Source organism: Apaloderma vittatum, unplaced genomic scaffold (assembly GCF_000703405.1).
Source record: "Apaloderma vittatum isolate BGI_N311 unplaced genomic scaffold, ASM70340v1 scaffold5209, whole genome shotgun sequence".
Taxonomy (NCBI): Eukaryota; Metazoa; Chordata; class Aves; order Trogoniformes; family Trogonidae; genus Apaloderma; species Apaloderma vittatum.
In genome coordinates this window covers 42,846-61,196 of record NW_009735671.1, presented here as the reverse complement: position 1 = coordinate 61,196, position 18,351 = coordinate 42,846, and the positions used below count along the sequence as shown (strand labels likewise).

General features: G+C 48.2%; 2 protein-coding genes across 2 annotated transcripts; both read right to left on the bottom strand.

Moving 5' to 3' along the window:
• Positions 1-217: 217 nt before the first annotated feature.
• Positions 218-13,882, bottom strand: LOC104279389 (keratin, type II cytoskeletal cochleal-like; the record flags this gene model as incomplete). The annotated part of the gene is given in 12 exon segments (XM_009876660.1): positions 218-326; positions 6,047-6,198; positions 6,757-6,791; positions 7,052-7,272; positions 7,401-7,526; positions 7,880-8,044; positions 8,226-8,321; positions 8,956-9,016; positions 11,620-11,828; positions 12,243-12,645; positions 13,314-13,390; positions 13,844-13,882. Coding segments are annotated over 12 exon segments (1,693 nt in total), but the record flags the coding sequence as incomplete, so codon positions are not given.
• Positions 13,883-14,625: 743 nt separating this feature from the next.
• LOC104279386 (keratin, type II cytoskeletal 5-like) lies at positions 14,626-18,351 on the bottom strand. The gene is made up of 9 exons (XM_009876657.1): positions 17,869-18,351; positions 17,235-17,449; positions 16,895-16,955; positions 16,685-16,780; positions 16,245-16,409; positions 15,872-15,997; positions 15,243-15,463; positions 14,940-14,974; positions 14,626-14,834 (listed from the first exon to the last, which is right to left on the bottom strand). The coding sequence occupies exons 1-9, from the start codon at positions 18,349-18,351 to the stop codon at positions 14,626-14,628; spliced, it is 1,611 nt and encodes a 536-aa protein (XP_009874959.1).

Genomic DNA, 18,351 nt, shown 5'->3' with positions numbered 1-18,351 from the left:
CCTTCTTGCTGCAGGTTTCTGCTGATGGTGGCTCAGTTATTAGTCGTAACAGACCATTTTCCTCTCTACTCTGCATTACAGGCAAGTCTTACAGCTGAGCGGCTGACATGTTTCATCAAAACTGGCTTTATTGCTCCCTTGTTATAGCAGGGGAGTTCTGGAAAGCCACAACTTGGGCATTGTGATTGAGGCATTATTACCCCTGAGTCATCCTTACCTGGGCTTTGGAGTTTCCACGGAGTTGCCCGATTCAGCTTCATGATTTCGTTCTTTGCGTTACGCAAGCTGCTGTGGTGTTTGCCGGTGGTTTCTCTTGGTTCCTCATACTGAGGAGAGAGAAAATGCCATGAAAATAAATACCAGAGTGAGGAGATGAGTCAGTAATTAAACCTGCTGTGTGATTCTGGGGCCGCAGTCCCGGATCTTGAGCTTTAAGGTGAAAACCTTTGTCACTGAGGGTCACAAATGCCTCATTTACACAGTGGCAGCTCTGTGTGTGAAGATATTAGCCGAGGATGTGTCACGCACAGGGAAAACACAGCGGGTAGCTGGGAAGGCAGACCTCTAAAAAGCCTGTTCTGCCCAAATTAGGATCTCTGAAGAAGCAGAGCCTGTGGTGCAAGTGGGGCATAATGGCTTTTGAGGGTCCGTCATGGCTCACTTTGCTCTAGTGCCAGGACTCTGCATCAGCCCAGCTTCATTTGGCAATGTCAGCTTGTTGAGCTTTGACGTCAGCGATGATGTCGCCCACATCCAGCCTTTAGCTGTTACCCATTTCCCCAATAACAGAGGTGTCTGAAATGGGTTCTTGGAGCTGAGTGATGTCCTGGGAGCTGAGAGCATCAGTCATCTGCACTGGAGGGGTTTTCTCTGTGGATCTCCATGGCCTGGAGACAAGGAGTTGTGGTGTGCTCCATGTACCATGGCTCACCGCAGAAAACACAAAGAGGGATTTTCTCGTTTAATCTCTCCGGCTTCTGCCTTCACCATCAAGTTGAAAGAGATTCCTCAAGGTCAAGAGTCAGTGCGGTTCAAGAGTAACACCCCTTTGCAAGCCAGAACAATCAACTGATGTGCACATGGGACACCAAAAATATCTTTAGTGATCTTTAGAGATGGGTTGTGGGAGCTTAACTCCAGACCCCCTGGAGAGGTGTGGGGTGGAGGAAAAGGGAGCAGAAAGGGAAAAGCTGTCATCACTTGGCTGAGTCACCATCCCTTGAGGTATTTAAAAACCGTGTGGTGCTTAGTGACACGGTCTGGTGGTGGACCTGCCAGTTAACGGTTGGACTTAATCATCTTAAAGGTCTTTTCCAACCTAACCAATTCTGTGATTCTATGATCTCTCGGATGAGGGATCCCACCTTGGCTTCTAGCTCAGCTTCGTTCACGCAGGCACAGTCCGTGTCCTGAAGCACGTCGAGGATTTATGAAATAAAAGGGCAAACTGCTTAATGCTAGCAGTTGATTGCAAACTCGTAGGACTGCTTTTTTTTTTTTTCCCCCAAGGATGTAAATTTTACTGTGCTATTACATTGTTTTGGTTTCTCATCCTCTTGGGCAGAAGACAAAGAATCGCTAGATACAGAGAGGAGAAGGGAAAGTTTTGACCAGTTGGGGTATACAAACATCCCACATGAACAACCTCAGCTAAAATGGACTTATTTAATGTGGGATTTGACTCTTTTAATTAAAATCTTCCAACAAGTTGGCCTTTAGGTCCCCCTAGAGTCTCTGGGGAGTGAGAAGTGGTCTCACCCTCTCTTTCTATCATTATCAGCTGCTATTCATACAAAAAACCTGGAATAAATGTTCGAGTTAGTTTGAAATGTTCTCACCTTTTTGAGCACAACAAATTTGGCCGCTGCACGTGTTTGCCAGTGGGTTTCCTCTTCCCACCTACAAGGAAAGGGAAAAAAAAAGAAGATTACTTTTCGTTATTCAGCTCAATGAATCTAATCTTCCTCCACCACCTCCAAATGCTCAACCTCGGTGTAGAAGCCACCTGCTGATGCAAGTTGTATGTATGTACATCTGGAGGAGATCTTGCACCTCGTGCAACCTTTGCCATTGGAAAATTAGATACCCAAGATCAGTTCTAGCCCTAGTTTGGGGGCTTTTATCTTTCCTAAACTTTTCCTTATAATTGTCTGTGATACCTGTTGCGGCGTCAAGTTCTGTTTCCAGCTTGGCTCTGTCTCTTGCAGCTACCTCTTCAAGTTGCCGACGTTGAGTTTCAAACATTGGCTCAGTGTCACTCCTGTAGCGTTTTTCATAGAATCATTGCATGTGTTGGGTTGGAAGGGCCATTTAAAGGCCATCTAGTGCGAACCCCCTGCAGGGAGTGGGGACATCTTTAAATCAGGTTGCTCAGAGCACCATCCAGCCTGACCTTTCCCCGTTTGCTCTCCAGCACCTTGTTCTGCTCCTCCCGGAGCTGGACTTGGAACCCAGAAGTAAAGCGTTCAAAATATAGCGAGACCAGCTTGAAGGGGAGTGTAAGCAGAGGGAGAAGCCCAAGGCAGGAGCAGGAGGCCATGCCTGCGAATTACCCAGCCAGGAACCCTCTGCGATGAGGAGAGGAGCTTTCACCTTTTTATGTCCTGGGAAAATAGGCTTTGGCTGCACAACCCAGACCCAAAAGACCATTTAAAAACACTTTTAAAAGGTTTTTTTTTTGAGGTGAGATTGTCTGATAATATCCCACTCATCTCTCTTTTTTCCTAAATGGTGGCCTCGGCTTCTTTTAAGCTCACACCTCTCATTGAATTACGGGCTGTATTTCTAACTTGAATGGGAGGGAATCCTTGGTCCCATAAAATCTGCATTTGCAAACCTCCCTTTTTTTATAGTAAGCATGAGAGAGAGAAGCAGAACCAATTGTTTGATGTTTGCAGAGGGAAGGAACGTTGCTCTATGTGTGGGAAAAGAAGAACCTGTGTTAAACTCTTAGGAGTATTCTAGGGATCCAAACACCGGGGATGATTTCATTCACCCTCTAACAGAAGGAGCAGCGCTGGCTAGGCTAATTTTATAATTTACTCCTTGCTTCCTTTTGTTTGACCTCTGTAATTTTGTTGGCCTCAAGAAGAATCATTTAATTCCCTCAGGGCTGGAGAGGGACTCATGCAAGGGTATTTCTCGGTGCTAGGGCACTGCTGGTCTCTAACTACAAGCAGAAAACGAATTCAGCAAAGCTGGGGTGAGAGCAGGAGAAAACAGTGAAAGAGGGGGCCAGTTAGCTCAGTCGGTTAGAACATGGTGCTGATAACACCAAGGTCGCGAGTTCGATCACCGTTCAGTCCCCACGTGTTGTCTGATCTAGTTGAGAGGCGTCCTTGCCCATGACAGGGAGGTTGGATTAAATGATCTCTAAGGTCCCTTCCAGCCTAGGCCATTCTGATTTTTCCATCTCCCACCCTTGCACCAGCAAGGTCAAAAGCCAGAAGCAAAGCTTGAGTTGATCTCTGAAGCTACCCGTGTTCTTCTCTCCTCCACTGAATGCCCTGCAGAGGGAGTGTCTTGGTTTTCTCTCATTTTGGGGGAGGCTGTGGCTGGCATTGGTCAGATAGATTGGCACCTCTTGCCTCACTGCTTGCAAACTCTCCTCTATGGGGAATAGCTCGGAGGAGAACTGGGCTTGGTTGTTCTTTTCTAGGGAAATTGTTTGGCAAATCCATGCAAATATAAGTTTGGACTCTAATTTCTTTATCTATCTATGTATTTATTTATTTTTCAGGAAGTGGGCTCAGATTGACAAAAATGCAGGAAAGACAGATAAGTCTCTGCTAGAAAAATAAATAGGTGATTTTTCAGTCCCTTCTTTGCTGAAATATCCAAAGGACTGTGTGCCGTGGGTGGGAACCCTCTGAATTCTGCTGCTCCCAGGAAGAAAACAGCGAGGCCTTAGCCCTAAACATCTCAGCCTTTTCTAAAGGTGCATTTGCTTTTACGTGATTGCTCTTGGCATTTGCCATAGCCCAAGAACACGTTCTGCTCCGTGAAGAGGATCCAAGAGAAGTTCACGCATGCAAGCCTGAGTGCTGGCCTGCTTCCTTTAGCTGCACAACATTTTAGGGCGAAGCTGTGTAGGAGTTGTATGTGCTAAGCGCTTTTTGGAACTCAGCCTAAAAGGAGTTCAGAGAGCTCAGCATCTTTCGTGGCTGGGCCCCGGATGCCGGAGAGCAGCTGCTACATGACATAGTTGGCATCTTCCGCCAAACGGAAGAAGTCACGTTGGCTTCTTTTCTTGCTTTCACTCTCTTGGGTTTCTAATTACAGGCCTGAGAAGAGCTCAGTACCGTGAGCTTGTCTGAGCCAGCCCAGCTTAGATCTGCTGACCCAGCACAAACTTCAGCTCGGGAGCATCTCGCTCTTGTGGGATCGCATCCTTGTTTCACACTTGGCTGACGGATCTATTGGCTGTTCTGGGGAGAGGATGGAGATAAATCCTTTGTGATTCCCCTGTGCAAGGTGCAGGTCTGGAGCAAACCTTTCCTGAAGTTTAGCTCTGATGTGTGGGATCCGTCTTTCCTGGCTTTAAAACACCTTTTAGTGATTTTCTGCAATGCAGACCTCTTCGGCTGACTCCCTAGAGTGCTTTTAGTTCCATGGAGGGAGGTGTTACTGCAGAACGAATCATTTGACCCCAGATTGTCCATTTCTGTCCTTTGGCTGACTCAGATGTAGGTGTTTACAGGCAGGTGAAAGCAGCCCCACCTTCTGGTCTTGCTCCCTTGGTCATGCAATTTGGAAAACCTCCCAAAATCGTCAGGTACAGCTGCTCTGGGAGCCCTGTCTCCAACGTGCTTCATATTCTCCCTCCTCTCTGGGATGGAGAGATGGAGGAGGAGATGGGGAGGCTCAGAGTAGGACAGTGAGTGCCCTTGGCAAATCTTCTAAACCTTGTTCTAAAATTACACTTTTAGGGGAGTTTCGTAATGGCATAGAAAACCCACATTGCTCACGGTTAAGCTTGACTGCGGTTTATTGAAGAAATTTCAAAAAACTCGTGCAGTTCATCAGGAGCAGAAATGAGCTGGTTACATTTTGGCACATAATTTCCCAACCCTCTTTTTCCTCCCTCCTGCTTCCATAAAAAGAGAAGAAGGGGGGAAAAAAGCGAAGAACAAAGCTGTTAAACCAGAGATGTTTTTCCAGGTTATGTAACATTTCTGTTGCCAGAGCCTGCTGTTCCTCCTTTGTGTTTTTCCTGTATTTTTAACCCCTGTCTCTAACTTAAGCTCACTCTGGCTGGTGGAAAGGAGAATGGTTTGCTGCTAAGCCATGATCTAGCAGCCTGTAGGTTATGTGGTCTTTGGGCTTAAATTATACACATGGCGGGGGGTGAGGGATTAGATGTTCTAAAGAACCAACCCCTTTCACCTATGGGAAACGAAGGCTGTGGTTTGGAATGCAGGTAGAGCTGGAGAGCCCTGGAGTGAAACAACAGCCGTGCAAGAGGAATTGGGAAAGAGAGCAGCTGCCTGTACATTGAAAGATGCTTCATTTTCAATTCTTTGAGCCTTTGGGGAGAACAAGCCCAGCAGTGGGGAGCAGGGTTGATTAGGAGGGAGCAGAAGAGGCTGGTCTTGATGCACCTCCTGGCTTCTATCACGTGAAGGGACACGTCCTGACTTCATGTGTGCTGGGGTAAATGGGGGTCCCGCATCTGCTCTGGCTTTGCACCGGGGCACTGGAGCAAAAGGGAGCCCTGGGAAGGTGCAAGCTGAGCTCTGACGATGGCACCCGTGAATGGGAAGGCTGATCACTCCTAATGAGCAGTGCTGGGCTTCTAGCCAGCTGGGTGAGACTATGCAGAGGAATTAATTGGACTTGGAGAGGCATCTCTCCCGAGCCAGTAAGTAGTGCTGAGAATGTTTTCGCTTCAGGAAAGTGACAAGCGTGGCTTTTTGGATGGAGTTAATGGGCTTTGTGCTGGCAACAGGAGGTGTTTCTCAAATTCCTCTGCTCTGGGTGAGCCAGGGGCTGCAATGTCCTAGCTCTGATAGCTCTTCATGGTGGTGCTTTTTGATGCAAACCTCACACTTGAGCTGCTTCCCATGTTGGAGCTGAATCTCCCAGCCAGGCAGCTCCCGTTGCCGGAGCTGACGCCAATTCCCCCCGCGCCAAGCCTGTTGCTAAAGCCTGGTCCTAGCATGTTCCCACCTCCGTAGCTGCTCCCGGATGAGACCACAGCTGCGATAGGAAACCACAGGCACAGGGTTAGTTTGTTTGGAATAGCATGAAGGAATTTCAACAATTAGTTTTGTGCCGTCATGGGTTTTCTTGGACAGTCTGCCGCTGCCTGTGTTTGATAAGAGTCATAGAATGGTTTGGGTTGGAAAGGACCGTAAAGATATCTAGTTCCAACCCCCCCACCATGGGCAGGGACACCTCTTACTAGACCAGGTTGCTCAGAGCCTCATCCAATGTGGCCTGGAAACTTCCAGGGAGAGGCCGTCTTTTTCTCTGGGTTTTTTTTCTTCCTCTCCTGTAGCAGAGCTGGTGCTAGACATCTGGGTCTCCTAGGGATGGCCTCAATGTACAACACCTTTCAAGTTCAGAGCTGGTCAGAGAAAAGCTGCATGAGGCTCCCAGTCCCACAGAGCACTGCAAACCCCCAAGTATACTCTATTTTTGCTGGTAACTACTAGCTGCATAGCTCCTTTTCCTTGTCTTACCCTCAGTTCTAGGTACTTTTAAGGAATAAGCCAATGAATACTCAATCTATTCCTTACGAGCTGGGTTACTTACAAATATTCACTGCACCAACGCCTTCTCCAGAGAGCCTGAAAGAAAGAGAGGCCAGAGAAGCAAGGGCTAGTTATTTAGGACAATTTCAAGCAACAGTTTGGCACCAGGGGTGTTGAATAGCAGAATGGTCTGGGCCAGTAAGGTCTGATGATGAGTGTACAACGGGAATAGAAATAACTGTGTCAGGTAGGGTTGTAAAACACTCCTTTATGGCCCTTCCCTCTCTTGTTGCAAGGTGAACGTGAAAACCTCTGTGGGTGTGGACGTTATTTGGGTTGCAAGGGAGGCCACCCACCTACTCTCCTCGCCCTCCAGCAGCTTCCTGTAGGTCGCGATCTCGATGTCCAGGGCCAGCTTGATGTTCATCAGCTCCTGATACTCGCGGAGCTGCCGGGCCAGGTCAGCCTTGGCTTTCTGCAGAGCATCTTCCAGCTCGGCCAGCTTGGCCTTGGCATCCTTGAGGGCCATCTCCCCACGCTGCTCAGCATCCACAATGGCCGTCTACAAACTGGCACACTGCAAGAAGTGGAAATAGGCCTGATGACTTCTTAATGGGTTTGGACCCCGATTTCCAGGCATCCTTGCAAGGGTACAGCAGGGTAGTGGAGGTGCCCCCATATTTGGAAGGGCCCTGTGCACCATACCTGTTTCTTTACGCAGTCAATTTCCGAGTGGAGCCACTGGATTGTGCGGTTCATCTCCGAAATCTGCATCTTGGTGTTGTGGAGGTCGTCCCCGTGCTGGCCAGCCGTGAGCTGCAGCTCCTCATACTGAGATGGGCAGGGAGATGAGACACCAGGGCACAGTGAGAGCAGGGCAGGAGCTTGGACTCATTGGTAGAGATCAATCCTGCTTTGATCTTCTCTTGACTGAGTCTTCTGTCTCTTTCTGTACCCAATCCAAGCTCTTCCTCATGAGCTTTAGCATATTTCCTTCCTCCCTCTATCTCCTTTTGCTCCTCTGTCTTTCATCAAAAGGATGTTTCCACATGTCTGAGAAACTAAGGGAAATCCTAACCAAAGCAACTTCATTCTACACCCTCCTCCTCTGTATCTCCCTGCTTGCACGCTCCAGTATAAAGTCACCTTTTTCTAGCTCACCTGGTTAATTTTCACATCCTCACCTTGCTCTGGTACCAAGCCTCAGCCTCTGCCCGGCTCCGGTTGGCGATGTCCTCGTACTGGGCTTTGACCTCCGCGATGATGCTGTCCAGGTCCAGGTTTCGGTTGTTGTCCATGGACAAGACCACGGAGGTGTCAGAGATCTGGGTCTGCATCTGAGACAGCTCCTGTAAGTCAAACAAATTAATTCTCAGTCCCAGATGTTTCACTGTTGTGCCCGTCCCAGAGAGGATGTGTGGTAGAGGGGGAGGAATGCAGAGGAACTGCTGCTCCGAACAGCTGCCTCGGGCTGATTCAGCCCGAGGTGCCAGGGAAATAGCAGAACTGGGAAGTTGGGGAGATTCTTACTGCTTCGTAGAGGGCTCGCAGGAAGCTAATCTCCTCGTTCAACACATCCACCTTGGTCCCTAGGTCCACCTTGTTCACGTAGGCAGCATCTGCATCCTGGAACCGTGACAACAGAGGTAGTGAACCTGCATCCTTGTACAAAGTTGTCACTTAATACAGACATTTGAAGACAAAGCAGAACTGAAGACTTTCTTGCCCTCTGTGCCTTTAAATCCAAGATCCATGAGTGAACTGGTTTCTTCCCTCCACCTTTTGGGGGTTTTTTTGTGTGCAGGGATGATGTCCATAGAGCTAATCAATTTTTGACATGTCAGAAGCCACTGAGTTTCCTTTTTTGGGGGGGCCTATGCATGGACAGATACTTTGGACAATTCTTGAAATAGTGGAAGTTTCTTATTGTGTCTCTCCTGCAGGGTGGGATTGGGTACAGAAAGGCTGCAGAAGGGGCAGAGCATCTAGTGGAGTGACTACAAAGTGCTGGATGACCCAGATCTAGTGCCTGGGGGACCAGGACTCATCTGAATTTTGGATGAGGGGCCTGAAACAAGAACGAGCTATTGCCAAGGACTGACACGCTGGCACGGTTGGGTGTTTCTGCTTCAAGGAGGGATGACTACACGTTTTCCCAGTGCTTTGCCCAGCTTGGCACTGCTGGATGAAAAGGGTTATTTGCATTCAAATGCGTTTCGCCTTTAAAAAGTGTGTCCCTTCTTTGTTGTTGGCGCCTCACCTTCTTGAGCAAAACGAAGTCGTTCTCTGCAGTGGTGCGCTTGTTGATCTCCTCTTCGTACCTGTTGGGAAGGGAGGATGAGCGTCCCTTTGTAACTTCCATACTGCAACCCACCCTATCCATCATGGGCGTCTGGAGATCTTTCCTCCATGCCTTCCCCATGGAGAGGAGAGACAAAAGAGTCTGTTCCTGGGACTGTTTGCCACCAGTGCACGGACCTTTGGAGGAAACTGCAAAAATAGCTACGTAACGATGCTATGTCCTTGCGTATGTTGTATGTAGCATTATTAAATATAGATATATATATCACCGATAGAAAGACAGCACCCTTGGGCTAGGTGATGGGAGGAGGCCATCCAGAAAATCTGCAGGCTGTCATGAAAGGCATGAAAGGTTTTGTCCTCCCTGGAGTTCTCACTGTGAATGGGAGCCTTGTGCTCTCTGCGTTTTCTCAGGCCGGGAGGGTTGGGTGGAGCCAGGAGCTGAGCTCATCGCCGGCACGCCTGGGTTAGTCAGAAGAGCTGGGATCTCTGACGCCAGCTCCTGCGGTGGGGTTGGCTGGGGATGGCCGGGGAAGAGGGGGATGATGATCTGGGCAAGGACAGTCAAGGTCTGGATCAGACCTGCTCTTGGGAAAGGATAAATCCCAGCAATAGCCATGGACTGATGCCCAGCTCAAATTAAATTATTAAATGGAGGAGATGAAAGGCAGAAGTTCAAAGGAAGGAGTCGGTGCGGCTAATGAAGCGTTAGCCTTCCGTGACCCTTTCATGAGGGAGGATTTCTTCGTGTCACGAATCTCTTAAAATCATTTCCATTAAGAAAAATCCCAGCCTGCACATAGATTTGTGGGTCCCTAAGCCTTTAACCACATGGAAGAAAGAAATTAATTTGGCATACGTCTAATTTCTAATTGCTGTATGGATTAGGATTTGAGTCAGAAGAGTAAAGCATTAGGAGAAATACTTTGGGATCCACAAAGTTTGAAACAAATAAAGGTAAGAAGAACAAATTCCCGAGAAATGGGGACAGAAGCAGTGACGTCCCTTTGGTAGATGCAGGCATGATGCAAGATGACGGTCCCTGCCCAGCAATGCGTAGGATGTAATTGAGCTTTTGCCCAAAGATTCCCTAATCTGGAGCCGGAAGGAGTGTTTGCCACTTGACGAAATGCAGGGGGCACTAAAGTCTGAACCTCTTCTATGACGTGACCGTTGGTTGTCAAAGGGTTCCTTGCCTGAAGTCATGATGCACCCAGGGGTCTTTTCTCAGCTGGGCAATCTCTGCTGCTGTTTTGCTGCCCCAGACTGTGCTAAATTTAGAAAAGCAATGTCTAATATTAAAACTTCTTCTGTGGACTTGTTATGAGAATGGAAGAAGGGACACCCTCTGGCCCAGCTAGGGTTCACCTCAAGTCAGCCACCTGGAACTTGGCTCTTGGGGCTAAGCTCTGTCCTTTGGGATTTCTTTTGCAGCTGCTGAGGAAGGATATTTATCTCCAGAATGTCATTTGACCCATCCTAAAATGAATTGAAGAAATCTGGATGGCTGATTTGTAGCAGACCCGGAGGTCTTGCGTGGCTGAACTGACACTGGTTTTTTTCACTGTTAAAACACATTTATTTTTTTCTGAAGACACAGAGAAACATAAAAAAAGAAGTCTCAGAGGTGCCTATGTGAGATGATTTCTCCTGCCTAAGGCAGTCGTTTCTGTTCCAGTGCTTCTTCTGGACTAGAGGTAGTGTTGGTAAAGGTGGCAGAAAGTGTCAGACATGTGATGTCCCAAGAAAGGGAGAGCGGAGGGGTTTTGGCAGCACGTGTGTGTCCTCGTTCTGAATTGCAGCTGCGCCTGGCTCTCGCCCCTCGTTTTTCTGGTTCCAGACTGACAATTTAAGCTCCTTACTTATTCAAATCCATTAAGCAGTGGTATCCCTTGTGGGCATGGTAGCAGACACTAACGCCTGACAGTTGTTTTTCCAAAGTGCAAAGAGTTGGGTGAGTGAGGGAACACCTGCCCTCGACAGCCTAAAGAGTTAATGAGCCGAGCTTGAAACCCTCACACAAAATTTCAGTGACTTTCCATGGGGTAGGAGCTAACTCCTGACTTTCAGAAGAGCTAAAACTATCCAATGCATTGATATTATGGGACATTATAATAATTAAAAAATAATAATAAAAGAAAGCCACTTAGGCACACACTTAAAATTTTATCTTTCTTTTTTTAGACAATTTTTCTGTCTTGGAGAGGAACCCACATCAGTAAGAAACTTGAGTGTTCAGAGCGCTTGATAGTCCTGCTAAGGTTCAGGTTTCATCTTGGTCTGTATTAAAATGACTACACGGGAGCTCAAACCATTTGGAAAGCTTAAGCTCTGGACAGACTGAGCTTTTGAGAAGCTGCTCCCATGGATGTCTGACCATCTGAGCCTTTGGCAACATCTTAAAAGTCTGCACATCCCTGCAAAAAAAAAAAAAATTGCGTGCATCTTGCAACAGGTAAAATGCTGCTGCTGCTGCTTTTATGGCATCTGAAGCAAAGGGAGCTGAGTCGCTTTGGTCCTCTCTGAGGTCTCATGGTTTTGGGGGTGCCTTGGGTCTCCTTACTCAAAGAAGGTGGAGTGAAGGAGACCTGGGCAGGTTTCTTTCTGTCTCTATATTTCTTACCTGATCTTGAAGTCTTCAACAGCATCCTGCATCGCCTTCAGCTCTGAGCTGAGCCGCAGCCTGTCCCCTCCCAGGGTGTCGAGCTGCCTCCTCATGTTGCTGATGTACGCATCAAACATAGGTTCAAGGTTGCTTTTCACAATTTTTTGGTCTCTCAGGAGGCTCCATTTGGTCTCCAGTACTTTATTTTGTTGCTCCAGGAACCGCACCTGAAACCCATGAGAACAATTGAAATCATTTGAGGGTATCAGCTCAAAATCTGCCTCAACTTTTATGAGATGGGGGCTTTGATGGGAAGGTTTTTTCGGTTTTCTTTTATGTAAAGTGGGCTTTATGTGGATATGTCATCAAAAGATCACCATTTGGAACATTTGGAAACCAGAAACAATATTTAACTGCAAAGAAATCTGGAAGACTATTTTGTGCTGCACCCAGACTGTCTCTAGAGCTCTGGAAAATGAGCTTTATGGACAATCTGGGAATGAAGGTGACAAGCTGAACAAAAACCTTAACTCTGTGTACTAAGGATTTGGAAATAAATTTATAACGTTGAGACCAACCGTGATCCAACTGTACAGGCAATGACAAACACGTCAGGCTGGATGAAGCCGAACGCATCTTACCTTGTCGATGAAGGAGGCGAATTTGTTGTTGAGGGATTTGATCTGATCCTTCTCCTCCTGCCGCACTCTCTGCATGGTGGGGTCAATCTCCAAGTTAAGAGGTACCAAGAGGTGTTGGTTGACCGTGACCTCGTGAATACGTCCAGGGCCACATCCTTCTCCAAACCCAGCTCCACCAACTCTATATGCCACCCCACCATGACCTGACCCATAACTGTGTCCCATTCTAGCAGAACAATACCCTCCACTCATGGAAATCCTCTTGCTCGCCCCTAGGTTGTGGAGGCTCCTGCTGCCAAAGCCACCACTGATCCGTCCCACACCTCCACCGCTGCTGCGAGACGTGGACATGGAGCTGAAGCTGCTTTGGTTGACAGGCATAACGGCAGAAGAGGAGCTGAAACTTTCAGCGAGTCCTCCTCACCGAACGCTGACTGGCTTCTCTGCAGTCGTTTGCCAGTGGCAAAGGGCAACGAGGTGAGATGGTGGATGAGTAGAAATCTTTGGGAGTTTGGGTGAGGAGTCCCCTCTGCCTTTTATCCGTTTGGAGGGCTGGGCTTGTCCACAAAGGACCGCAGCTCAGTTGACTGAGCTCATCCGTTGGGTATGCTGGCATGTGGCCACCTCTCCCAACCCGTTAATCACGAGGCTCGCTAATGCGGTGGGCTGGCAACCTTCGGGCTCATAAACCAAAATTTTCTAACCTGTGTTTTTCAGAGTGGGGATTAGTGATGGGAATTAAAAAAAAAATATTAAAAAAAATACATCCAGAAGTTCCCTTGGGGCTTGCTTTTAACTTGGTGTCAGTACCTGTCTAATATAAAGCTGATGGAACTGAAGTTGCCGCAAGAGGAAATCTGGAGATGTTGAAAGTGCCAGTTTGATGTGCTTTGCTAAAGAAGAAAAACTGAATTTGCCTCCCAGATTGTCAACTATCTCTAGGGTAGGAGCAACCTGTGCCACTCTGGGTGAGATATCAGATGTCTTGGTCTGCGCTCCTCATCTTTGCAGGCAATGCTTGACTTGCACAGAGGTATTTCTGGTAAAGATGAGAACTTAGGAGGCACCCACGTCTTTCTGATGGCTGCAAAGGGAGCCTGGGTGCTTCGCTTAGCCGAAATGTCGAGTGGTGGGATAGGTGAAAGCACCTGGTCCCTCAGAGAGAAAACTTGTAAAAGTCCAGGTTGTCAGATGTCTTTGATGTGGCGCAGTGTTGAACAACCCCAAAGCCAGTTCTGCTGATGTCAGTGGAAGTATGGTCACCAGACAAAGAAGGGCCGGTGTGGAAGAGGACGAGTCATTTCCCTTCCAGTCACCTGTTACTGTGCTGAAATCTAAAGGGTTAGTGAAAATCTGGCATTTATTATAGTGCCTTTTCTCTAGGCTGGGAGTCAGCATGTGTTTGGTGTGCGTCACGTTTGCCTCTGGTGCTTTCGTCTTTCTGCTGGGTTGTGTCAGAGACTGAACCAGCACAATCTGCTGTGGTAATCTCAGGGGTTTTTTAGTTCTTCTTCTCTTAACATGAACTTTGGTGCTTTTGTAGTTTGTGTCTTGTTACTGCTGTTCAGGAGATCAGAGAAGAGGAACTAAACCTTCCTTACCCTCAGGGTCTTTATCTCACAGCCTATTTCTGGGGACATTATTCTTCCTCAAGAGAGTGAGTTTGGGGGTTTAATGGGTCTTTTCCATTGCTAATTACGGTAATGGCAGTGATGGCATTTTATTAGCCCCTGCAGCTAGTGCATGTACGGAACAGCGTGAGCTTGAAGTGCTTTCTTGGGAAAAACTAGATTTATATGCCTACATGACTCATAACATAAGCCCCAGTAATCTTTCAAGGTTTTGGACGTTATTAAGGTGGCATGAAAATGCTGAGATGGCGAAATGTAGAAATTAAGTTAGAAGGATGTTTTCTCTAGTGCCTACTTGGAAAAGGAGATATTCTCCCATCCTGTGGAAGATACTGATGCTAAAAACCCTTGCTCACACGAGTGGGAATGGAACATCCGACTGTTCATCCTGTTGGATGTAAGTGTCCGTGGAGTTGCCAGGAGGGCAGAGAAAGGAAAGGTCTCAGCCCGTGTGTGTGTGTGACTTGTTTGCCTTCAGCTTTGCTCTGCTATGTCAACCATGCTCTTCCCCAAGGTCCTCTAAAGTAATTGGAATTAAAAGACGGATGATACAGAATTAATTTCATGTGCATTTTATTAGACAAACACTAGGAAGTGAGGATTTCCGAGAGTCAAAGAACAAACAGGAGAGTGGCGTGTTTCCTATAAATAAAGCCAGGAAGCTTTGACTTCCAAAGCTTTTGCGAGTAACACGGTGAGGTTTGCACAAAATAACGAGAGGAAACGTGGCACAGCAGTGCTGATGCCTGAATTTAGTAACACCCCTTGGTGGAAGAGATGGTGGAGATGTACTTCGTGCTGGAACTGCTTCCACCGACCACGCACGACCCGGATGTGCCTTGTCCACTTCCAGAGCTGAAGCCCATTCCTCCAGCACAGACCTCACCAGCAACGCTGGCGCCTCCGAAGCCAAGACAGTTTCCACTTCCATAGCCTGTTCCTACAGCAGTTCTGGTCACGGCTGGAAGAGGAAAACACCCTTTTTAGAGGCATCCATGAACAGTGGGCTCTGAGCGGCAGGGAGACAAACATAAAATCTGCCAAACTATTTTAAAAAGTCACTTACAGATATTCACTGTGCTGGCACCTTCTCCAGAGAGCCTGTTAGGGAGCAAAACAAGCCAGTGAGAATTCAAGGGGAACCCATGAGCAGGAGCTGCTTGAAAAGGCTGGAGAACTTCTTTGTCACGTTTTTGGTGGAAGTTGGAAAGTTTGCGCAAAAGGCTACCGTCTTCCAAATAGCTCACCCTCATGGGCAATGGTTTGCCTTTAAAGGGCTTCAGGTCGTCGGCATGTGGGAGGTCTAAGCCTTACAAGGGTTTGTGCCTCCATCGCACCTCTGGAAAATGGGATATAAAATTGCTCCCACCTGCACTCCTCGCCCTCCAGGAGCTTCCTGTAGGTCGCGATCTCGATGTCCAGGGCCAGCTTGACGTTCATCAGCTCCTGGTACTCGCGGAGCTGCAGGGCCAGCTCTGCCTTGGCTTTCTGCAGGGCTGTCTCCAGCTCGGCCAGTTTGGCCCTGGCATCTTTGACGGCCATCTCCCCACGCTGCTCAGCATCCGCGATGGCTGTCTGCAAACTGGTGCACTATGGAGGAGAAATAGTGGTTGCGTTCCTTACATAGAGCCTAGAGGTCATGATGCCTGGTCTGGATGCAGAAGACTTTGGGTTAACGTCTATAGGTGTGATTTTAGCGATCATTGAATTGACCCATGTCCTGAAGTGGGTCACAACCTGGCTTTAATTTAACTCCACGCCACTTAACATCTCCCCAGGTTTCCTAATATTGCATTAAGTTACTCTTGGTGATGTTACTGCACTGTGATAAATGCAGTCATGTTCCTTCCTGCTCCAGCAGAGTGAGTTCTCATTACTGAGATGATGCATCTCAGTGAGCTGAGATGCCTTGGTTTTTATTCCCTGGAGTTGCCTGGACAGCCAAGAGGTTAGACCAGAGCAAGAGTTAAGTCTTAATGTGTTTATGCTGCCCTTTACCTGTTTCTTCACGCTGTCAATCTCAGACCGCAGTCGCTGGACGTGGCGATTGAGCTCGGAGATCTCCTGCTTGGTGCTACGGAGGTCGTCCCCGTGCCTGCCTGCCGTAGCCTGCAGCTCTTCGTACTGTCACAGAGAGAGGAATGACCAGTTAGGGTCAAACAGATGGTGTTTAGAGCCAAGCAGAATGTGGGCGTGTGGGCATTTGTGCTCAGAACATGTCAATCCCTCGTTAGTGCTTCCAATCTTTGCAGGATTATTAAATCTGAAGACACCCTGTACTATAAAATTCACAGCGGGACTGACCTCCCCGTGGGGATTGGTGTTGGGGGAGGTGGTTTTCCCATCACAGAAGCCTTCCTTAGGCACTCACCTTGCTCTGGTACCAAGCCTCAGCCTCTGCCCGGCTCCGGTTGGCGATGTCCTCGTACTGCGCCTTGACCTCCGCAATGATGCTGTCCATGTCCAGGCTGCGGTTGTTGTCCATGGTGAGGATGACAGAGGTGTCGGAGATCTGGGTCTGCATCTGAGACAGCTCCTGGGGAAGCAGCAGGCATTTTAGTGAGTCGCAAGCGTGAGACACGAAATGTTCCTCAGTGGGAGGAAACCCTCCAAGTCAAAGGGTAGACCCAGGTGGATGAAGTGATTTTAGTAAGACACTTTCAGGAAGGGTTAAGGCAGCAGGTGAAACAGAAAAAGCATTGAACTATTTAGTGCATGGGAGTGAAAAATAATCAGTCCCAGGCCTCTGAAGTGGGAAAGGAAGGCAAGGGTATTGGAACCTGGGAGAAGGATGTAAATGCTGGTGCTTACAGCTTCATAGAGGGCTCTGAGGAAATTGATCTCCTCCACAAGGGAGTCCAGCCTGGTTTGCAGCTCTGTCTTGTTTATGTAGGCAGCATCAACCTCCTAGAAGAGGAAACACATCACAGAAATGAAATGGGTTTTGGAGGAGCAGGGGAAAACTGGAGAACGTGTTTCTGGCTTGTGCGGGTCTGGGAGGCACAGCGTGCGTGCACCCACCTTCTTCAGGACCACAAACTCGTTCTCCACAGCTGTATGCTTGTTGATCTCCTCTTCGTATCTGTAGGATGGAAATGGAGAGCTGCTCTAGGCTTCCACAAAAGTTATTTCATATTTTCGGGACCAGCCTCTGTTTTTGTACCTACTCTTTCACACCTTGGTCTCTTAGCCCTATAATATTCTGCCTGTGCTTTTCAGCCATGGGGAAGTGAAGCTGAGTATGTCTCATCTTAAACTGGACCTTACTCTTTCCTTGTTGGATTGCACAGGTGCAGCAGAGAGTGGGCATCTGCCGCAGCCCACCCTGCTCTCCAGGCTGACCACAAGTGGAGGGACTTACTTGTTCTTGAAGTCCTCAGCAAGGCTTTGCACCTTGCTCAGCTCCCCTCCCAAGTTCTCCTTGTCTGCCAGCAAGCTGTTCAGCTGTCTCCTGAGGTTGTTGATGTAGGTCTCAAAGAGGGGCTCAATGTTGTTCCTGACTGTTTTGTTCCCCTGTTCTTGCAGAAGGGCCCACTTGGTCTCTAACACCTTGTTTTGTTGTTCAAGGAATCGGACCTGGGCAGAGAAAAGAGACGTGACTTTAGGATGGTTTTCCTTAGAGAGGCAAGGTAGAATCCTGCAAGGATTCACTTGCTGAAAGGTGGAAGCTCCCAGCTCTCGGGGAACACCTGACAATTTATACAAGCAAGCAAGCCTTGCACATCTGACATGAACATTCCTGTTTTCTTCTCAAACTCTGCTTCCTTACTTCCCATTTCACCATTTTCCCACTGTTTGCTGATCTCATCACAGCATTAGTGCAAGGGATGAATGGTCTCAAAGCTGGAATCCCTCAGGTTTTATTCCCAGGCTGCCAATGTCAGAAATTGCAGTTACATGAGCAGCAAATTCGCTGATAAAAATACAACTTGCCCTTGTTTGTGCTTCCCCACTGAAGAATCAACACAGCACAGCCAAGAAATCTTATGACTCACCTTGTCAATGAAGGAGGCAAATTTATTGTTGAGGGTTTGAATCTGATCCTTCTCATCTTTACGGATGCTCTGGATGTTGGGGTCAATCTCCAGGTTGAGAGGTTTCAGGAGGCTCTGGTTGACTGAGACTTCATGGATGCCCCCAGCTGGGACAACAGGGAATCCAGGGCCACCCATGACACCACCGAACCCGAAGGCACCACCAAAACCACAGGACATCCCAGTGCCAGCACCAAAACCTGCAGGTCCGTAGAAGCCACCACCTCTTCCAGCTAAGGAGATCCTCTTGCAACCACCAAGACTATAGAGGCTCCTGCTTCCAAAACCTCCAGCAAACCTTCCATACCCAGCGGCAGGACTGCAGCTTCCACCTTGGGGTGCAGAACGTAAGCAGAAGCTGGCGCTGCTGGCGTTGGGGATGAAGGCAGAAGCAGCGCTGAAGCCGGCTTTGCTCTGATTCCTCACAGCACACTGGCGAGACAT

Excerpts from the sequence above, each read along its gene's own strand:
- LOC104279386 (XM_009876657.1), bottom strand. The coding sequence starts at position 18,351 with ATGTCTCGCCAGTGTGCTGTGAGGAATCAGAGCAAAGCCGGCTTCAGC. Across the intron at positions 17,450-17,868 it reads TTGCCTCCTTCATTGACAAG|GTCCGATTCCTTGAACAACA; the intron begins GTGAGTCATAAG and ends TTCTCTGCCCAG. Across the intron at positions 16,781-16,894 it reads AGTTTGTGGTCCTGAAGAAG|GAGGTTGATGCTGCCTACAT; the intron begins GTGGGTGCACGC and ends TTCCTCTTCTAG.